The 7,535-nt window shown below is 48.9% G+C and overlaps 2 protein-coding genes across 5 annotated transcripts in view; both read right to left on the bottom strand.

The window, feature by feature from the left end:
• The window catches only part of LOC111152764 (Vac14, PIKFYVE complex component), a 99,193-nt gene extending 98,717 nt beyond the window's left edge, over positions 1-476 (bottom strand). For all 4 annotated transcript variants that reach the window (XM_022511387.1, XM_022511388.1, XM_022511385.1 and 1 more), the window contains exon 1: positions 101-476. In XM_022511387.1, coding sequence (XP_022367095.1) covers positions 101-204 — 104 coding nt within the window. In that variant the 5' untranslated portion in view covers positions 205-476. The remainder of the gene's footprint in view (positions 1-100) is intronic.
• A 4,723-nt stretch (positions 477-5,199) lies between these two features.
• The window catches only part of LOC111152905 (HYDIN, axonemal central pair apparatus protein), a 298,524-nt gene continuing 296,188 nt past the window's right edge, over positions 5,200-7,535 (bottom strand). The window contains 1 exon segment of the mRNA XM_022511638.1: positions 5,200-5,881. Coding sequence (XP_022367346.1) covers positions 5,399-5,881 — 483 coding nt within the window. The 3' untranslated portion in view covers positions 5,200-5,398.

The following is a 7,535-nucleotide window of genomic DNA, read 5'->3' as shown; positions in this document are numbered from 1 at the left end:
CCCCCCCCCCCCCCCCCCCCCGAGGAGCAGGAGCCCTGCACAGCCAGGGCGGGGTCCTGGCTCTCCTCCCCACGCCCAAACCCGTTTGCCGGCGGCTTACTTCTCGATCTCCAGCGCTGCCACCTTCCGCTTTTCGTAGAGCTTGTCATTGAGGGCGCGCACGATGTTGGGCGTGAGCGGCGCGAAGTCTTTCTCCGGGTTCATGGTGGCAGCTTCGGGCGCTCCCCTGAGCCCCGCGACTCCTCAGCCCGCGGCTGCCCGGGCGGCGCCGGGGCCGGGGGAGTCTGCGGCTCCGCGCTGCCTCCGGCGCCGGCTCATGGACCACGCCGCCTTGGGCCTGCCTGTCTCGCTCCGCCGCCTCGCGCCGTCTCGGAACCCCGGGTTTGGACCCCGGCCCCGCGCACCTGTTCCAGGCCGCCTAACGGCTCACGCGACCCGCTCCCACCCGGCACCAGCAGTGCTCAAGGGGCAGCGGCCATGTTACACGGATCATGTGACTCTGCAGGCGCTTCCGCCTTCCGCTTCGAGGACCGTCCCCTCGCCAGCCACGCCCCCGCACGCAGGCTGCAGGTGGGTTGTCCACGCCCCCATAAGGGTCCGCCTCCTCCCCTCACGCCCGCGCGTGGTTCCAGATGGTGCGTGCGGGGCGCGTGGCCCGGGCACTCAAGTGCCTGCATGTGGTTGGCAAGGTGCGTGGTGGGCTTCTGTGTACGTTTAGAAGCACCGAGGGTTTCATGGAGCCTGACGCACGTAGCTTAGCTTGCTAAGTACTCAGTGAACCGAATCGTTCATTTACTAGTCACCAGTTTCGCATGTGGCAGTGTTTCCCCAATTGGAGTAATTCCGTCGTTAGTTTCGCCATATTCTAGCCACTTGTACTATAAAAAAAAAAAAATTTATCTCAAACCAATTTACTTTCGAAAATCTTAAATTCTTACTTTAGTCTTATGTCGTAAAATCATGGCTGTGAATAGTTAGGTATGTTTTAAAAACATTAAAATAAATTCTCAATTAAAAACAGTACTACCTACTACCTAAAAATCCCAGGTACCAACAGTGGCTGTCACCCCACCATTTGGGATTCAGGAGAGTGTGTTTATTGTGCTTGGATACCTTAGAGAGTTGGTTTTTTGTTTTGTTTTGTTTTTATGTGGCAAAATCTTTAAAAGCACTGTATGGATGTATTGTGGCTAATAGGGAGAGGCATCAGAGTTCCTTATTGTAAGCTTCCATAGCGGACAGGGATCTTAGGACAAGGGCTAGATCACAGTGGAGCCCAGAGAGTATTAAATATGAGCATAATACACGACAGTACTTTTTCTAATGAGTGGAAAGTATGCATGTGAATCTGATAACGAAGTTGAAAATAGACTCTTATCCTCAATCCATAGATCAGAATCTATGGGACATAGGTGAGGGGGTGTGGTAGGCAGAATTCCAGTATGGCCCCCAAGATTTCCACCCCTTTGGGTACATACCCTGTATAATCCCCTCCTCTTGAGTGTGAACAAGACTTGTAAATATGGTGGACTGTCACTCTAACAATTACGTTATATAGTAGAAGGGAATTTGTAGATGTAATTAAAGTCCCTAATCAGTTGACTTTAGTTAATTAAAAAAAGGGAGATTATCCTGGGTGGGTCCAACCTAATTAGAGGAGGCCTTAAAAGTAGTCAGGAGGCATTTGAAGCAGGAGAGAGATTCTCCTGCTGACCTTGAAGAGTAAACAGTAACAAAAGTGAACCATCCGTGATGGGCTACATGTTAAAGACCTTAGAATGGCCGCTAGTTGCCACAAGTGATCTCCTGAGGGTTGTCCATTGCCAAGAAAATGGGGACTTCAAGTATATGGCTGCAAGGAAGTGAATTTTGTCAACACACCAAGAGAACTCAGAAGTGGATCTTTTCCTCATTGAGCTTTCAGGTGAAGATGCAGCTGGCTGGCATCTTGATTTCAGCCTGTGAGACTCTGAGCCAAGAACCCAGGTGAGTCCATTCTGGACTTCTGACCCATGAACACTGCAAGATAAGAAACTTGTGTTGTTTTAAGCTGCTGCTTTTGTGGGAATCTGTTATGCAGCCATAGAAACAAGTACAAAAAGCTAACCCAAAATTCAGTAAGCCATGGAGGAATTGTTTCTAGAAAAATCTGTGAAAAAAGTGCTTTCCCTTACCAGTCGGGGTTTCACAGCTTTGAAAACCTTTGCCAGCATAATCCAATGACTGGAGGGGGGTGGACCACCAATCTGAAGCCACTCCAAATTTAGCTTTGTCTCCAGAAAAAATGTTTTGCTTCATAGTTTCCTCCTCTTACCTTGACACCAGGTGGCACTGATAAGGACATTTCCAAATGTCTTCACAAAGTTTATGTCTAGGATTTTTGATGATGGCTGATGCAAAACAATGAAAAAAATTTAAATCAATGGGAATGATGTGGATCTATTTCTCCGGTGAGTATTCACGTCCACTGGACCTTTATCTAATGTAATATTTCATCTGTTTCTTTTGCTGTTTGGTTTGGCTTTTTCTTAAAGGTGAACTGAGTTTCCCGAGGGTCATAGTGAGATACAGTTTTTAATAATTGGAACAGTAATGTTTTGACCAGAAGGAACTCTTTTCTCTTGAAATCACATTGTGGAGTAGGTTGCTAAGAAACCAGTTTTTTTTATTCAAAGCTCAAACCAATGCTTTGTCCTACCTTTAGTTTAGAAATTCCTGGAGGGGGTGGGGGAGGTGCTTTCTTTTCTCTCATTCCATTACCTTGGAAAATGCCAACTAATTAAGGTTATTTATGTATTCCTGGACCGGCTGTAGCAATGAGAAGAAAGCCCAAGGCCACCCTTGCTTTCTCATGTGCTCACTCCTCTAACCCTGGTGGCCAGCTCTGGCCAGGCTGGCCACACTCAGACACTTCTAGGCTAGCAGGTCTGCTTTGCTGAGAATGGATCTTTTTCAAGGTAATTTCCATTAGCTTGTATCAGAATGTTCATTTTCACCAAGCTTCTCCCCCAGCACTCTCTTGAGGTCCTTTGGCATTCCAGGTTTGCCAAAATGAAGCAGTTCTGTTACTGTCTTTTTTGAGGCAGAGGAAGTATGAGCAGGACCTCCAGGGAAGAGATGTAATCACATCTCAAGTCTTCCTGGAGAGGTGTTCCTGCTAGGGCAGGGTGTGAGCTGAGCTTTGGTCCCAGGGAGATGGCCTGCCTCCTCAGTCCAGTCCAGGAGGCCGTGGGCTCTGGACTGAGTGGCTTGGGGAGCTGGAGGAGGGCTGAGGTAGGGAAATTGCCCCTGGCCAGCTGGCACCGCTTGGCTGGTGGTGACACTGGGAAGTGGCCATTGTCTGTAGCAGCCAGTGTGTAGGGTTCTCACGGAAAGCACCAGGGCTGTGGCTTCTGGAAAGGCTTAACTTCCATAGTTGCCTTTAAGGCAGCCGCTCTTAGCCGCGGAGTACGCATCATCTCCTAGAGATGCCTTAAAAGGCACATGCTGATCCAGGAGGTCTGGGGGCAGCCTGAGAGGCTGCATCCCTAGCACATTCCCAGGTGGTGTTGGAGCAAGGTGGCTCCGGCTGCACAGCTGTGCTGGGCAGGGCGATCCTCGGACCGGGAGCCTTGGCCTCATGGGGAACCTGGCAGAAACGCAAATTCTCAAGCCCACTAAAGCTACTAAATCAGACCCTGTGGGGATGGGGTCCAACAGCCTGTAGGTTAGCAAGCCCTCTGGGTAACTTCGATAGATAACACAACTTGAAAAGCCTTGGTTTCATCAGACTATGGGCGTTTGCTAGTAGTAACGCATGCTCGTTGATCTCCGCATCCTCTCAGATGGCTGCTTGGTGCGATCTTTGCTCATTTAAGCATCTGGAACATCTGTCATCTAGAGTTTGTCTTTATCCCGTTAGCAGCATCTTTGGTAGTTCTGCAGACCAGCTATTACGTGTAGCTTTGCTGAGCGCAAGGTCTACTGGGCTGAGGGTTGGTGGGGAGGTACAGAAGGGTTAGAAGAATCTCCCTCCATTAAAAACAAAACAAAATAAAAAACACACCACCCAAAGCAATAAGGGCTTCTTAAAACACAGGTTGTTGGGCCACACCCCTGGAGTTTCTGACTCTGCAGGTCTGGGTGTGCCCTGAGAATGCACATTTTTGATACATTCTAAGGGATGCTGTCACTGCCGGGCCAGGGACCATTTTTCAGAACCGCTGGTTTGGAGCACTGGTCATCTCCTTTCATGCTTTCTCCCTGTCTGTGCAGGTAGGCTATAGGGGATGCGGAGGGGGTGAGGTGGAGCCAGGGGACCCTCAGGCGTGAGTGCAGAAGCAAATCCACTCCAGGGCCAGTCCACAGTCATCTTTATTTCATCAGGTGGTGCCAACAGGTAAGTGGTCCTATTATTATTATTAAGTGGTTCTACTAATACATGTTCCAGGACCCAGGGCCAGAGCTTGGGCTAAGGCAGATGTCCCACGCCCCCTTGGAGGTGGAGCTTCCCCAGGGCTTTCCCTCTTAGGAAAGGCACTGTCTTAGACCTCACCCTGCACATACAAAATGGCTTCAGTTTAACCATTAGCAGACTGCGGTGTGGTCCTCCCTTGGAAGTAGATTCCTGGATGCCTCCATTGCTCCCCAGACCAATTAAATCAGAACATGGGCGGGAAGGGTCTGGAGCAGAATTGGCCGATTCAGACGTGCAGGTGGGCAGGGAATCGCTGTGCTACAGACTGACCGCTAGGCACAGGGCCAGGCTTGGGAGTGAGGGACTGCAGGTTCCGCATTTCTCCAGGACCTGGCCTTCAGCAAGAACTTTCTGTGGGGAACAGATATGGGATTCCGAGATGGAGGGAGCATCCCTGGCCCCCGGCCCTACAATAATGGGCAGGTGTCATCTGTTGTCATTTTGAAAATAGTGTCTTATTTGGCTTTTATGTGAAAGCAGAGTAAAATATCCTATCAAAAGAGAGTCATGTCTAAGGGCTTTTTAAGCCATTATAGATTTTTAAAAGGCACTGTGGAGGCCCAATGTCATGCGCTAAGTGCTATCTGATAAGAGGTCACGCGTGTGAGATCTGTGTCATCTTATTAAAAATGGAGATTATTCCTTGAGTGTTGAGGATATGACTAGAAACCAAATTCAGGGACTTGCCCTTAAAAAGTACAATATAGTTTTTTTTTTCTTTTTTTAGTTACCATGTGTAATATGAAATATATCTGTATATATTTCAGGTATATATTTGGGGTGCATATAATATGGAAATAAGTGCCCTTATATTTGAAGGAGGAGATAAAACAGTAGCTGTAGAATTCTGGCTATTTTCTCTGTTCTTTGCCAGGTAGAATAATACATACTTTGAAGGCTGGGGAGATGGCTTTCCACTGATGCAACTGACCTTAGTTACCACTAAGGGGTGATCCCCTTCAGGTAATAAACCCATTTAACCCCTGCTTCATTGCCTTCGCTAGGAGGACAAGACACAATGAGCTTGCTGGTGATGGGTGTTTTGCTGCCCGATGGGTTTCCTTCAAAGGAGACGGTGATATTGTTGATCTTCTTGGGCCGCACGGAGTCTACGGCACGAACAGAGAAGGCTGGGTTCTCCACGATGAAGGAGAAGGTGACCGTATGATAGAAAATGTTCTTGAAGGGGATGACTATGTTGTACCCGGCTCGGATCAGGAAGGGACCCTGGGGCTTCGGGAGCAGAGCCACTCCAAAGAGGGGGATGATATACTCCCCGCCTATAATCGATGACAGCGTCAGGATGCCCTTGGTCTCACCCAGGTGGCTGGGCTCAAAATAGACTTCCACACTGACTTCGGTGCCTCCTTGAGGCCCTGGGGCTGCGTTAATGATCTTTTCCGTGTGGAAGTCTTGACAGTCAGTCTGAAAGAGGAAGAAATGCACTTGGTTCACACAGGAGCCCAGAGGACACACGGGTGGATTGGGCCCACCTGCCCGCCTGCTCTCGGACATCAAGTAACCTATCTTTGTGCGAGGCTGGGCAGTTCATTAAAAGTTGTGCCCTTGGGTGCCTGGGTGGCTCAGTGGGTTAAAGCCTCTGCCTTCGGCTCAGGTTATGGTCTCAGGGTCCTGGGATCGAGCCCCGCATCGGGCTCTCTGCTCAGCAGGAGGCCTGCTTCCCTCTCTCTGTCTGCCTGCCTCTCTGCCTACTTGTGATCTCTCTCTCTGTCAAATAAATAAATAAATAAAATCTTAAAAAAAAAGTTGTGCCCTTATAAGTCCCTTGAAGAATAGGTAATACTAATTATTACCCATTTTATTACAAAGAAATCAAGGCTAAGAGATGTTAAGTGACTTGCCCAGAGACACCAAGCTGGGTTACGGCAGTGTGGCCTCCACTGGGGCTATTCCCCACCCCCATCTTATTCTTCTTTATCCCACACCCATGACAGGCGGAACACTCTGGATCCTCATGGATGTTCTCGTCAGTTAGTTTTGAGCAGAAGGGAAAGGGGTCACTTCCACACCAAGGTACTAGAATGTCAGTGCTCAGGTCCCCTTGGGATCTTTTCAGCCCTCTGGTACTATGACCTGTGACATCTGAGCTGGCGGTGGTCCTTCAGCCTGGATCCCCAAATGGCTGTGATGAGCAGAGCCCCTGCTGACTCTCACTGAATAGATAGCACAAATGAGGGACAAACCTTTGTTGTTTTAAGCCACTGAGATATTGGGGCTGTTTGTTACGATGGCATAACCTAGCTTCTCCTGACTGGTATGATGGACCAAGAGCCCATGCCTCCTGACTGTAGCCATGGAACCCAGGGCACAAGGTGTACCTCGTAGCTCCCCTTGTTGCCAGGTATGGTCTTATGCTATTTTGTTCAAGGGGATGTGAATGGAAGGGATATATGTAGCTCCCTGCCATCCCCCCTGGGGCTGGCTGGAATGCAGACATCAGGGTAAGCCGTCTTGGTCCCTGTGGACCAAACAACTCTCAACAGAGGGAAGAGCATCAGGACCGAAGTCTGGATGCCTGATGTCATGGAGCTACCATTCCAGCCTAAACTGCTCATGTTCACACTGTTACCTCAGACAAGAATAACTTTTACTTTGTTGTTATTTTGGGTTTCTGTTTCAGTAGTTAAAACTGGATTCCAACTTACATAATAGGTAACATATATAAGCATTTACTATGAGCCAGGCTCTATGGAGACAGTTTCACATGCATCTTTTAAAAGCCTCAGAGCAATCCTGTGAGGTTGGGGTATTATTACCATTTCTAGAAGAGTTTAGAGAGCTTTAGTAAGGTATTTGAGGAGTAAGTGGTGAAGCCAGGGTTCAAATTCAAGGCTGTTGGATTTCACAGCCTATACTCATGACCACTAAGCACTACTGTCTCTTCTAGTGACCACTGTCATGCTGTGGGAAGCACAACTCCCACCCCTCACCCCACCCCAGCTTGTTAAGGTAGAGTCTGTAAGGAAGAACCCAGGCCTGATAGTGTTTGTTTCTAGCTGGGAGTTTCCAGGCTGGATGAAAACCCTGACTCCCTCTGCACCCCCTGTATCCTCCTCCT

Source organism: Enhydra lutris, unplaced genomic scaffold (genome assembly GCF_002288905.1).
Source record: "Enhydra lutris kenyoni isolate GAN:26980312 unplaced genomic scaffold, ASM228890v2 scaffoldscaffold30, whole genome shotgun sequence".
NCBI classification, from domain to species: Eukaryota; Metazoa; Chordata; class Mammalia; order Carnivora; family Mustelidae; genus Enhydra; species Enhydra lutris.
Note: the sequence above shows the minus strand (reverse complement) of the source record. Positions and strands in the feature narration are given on the sequence as shown.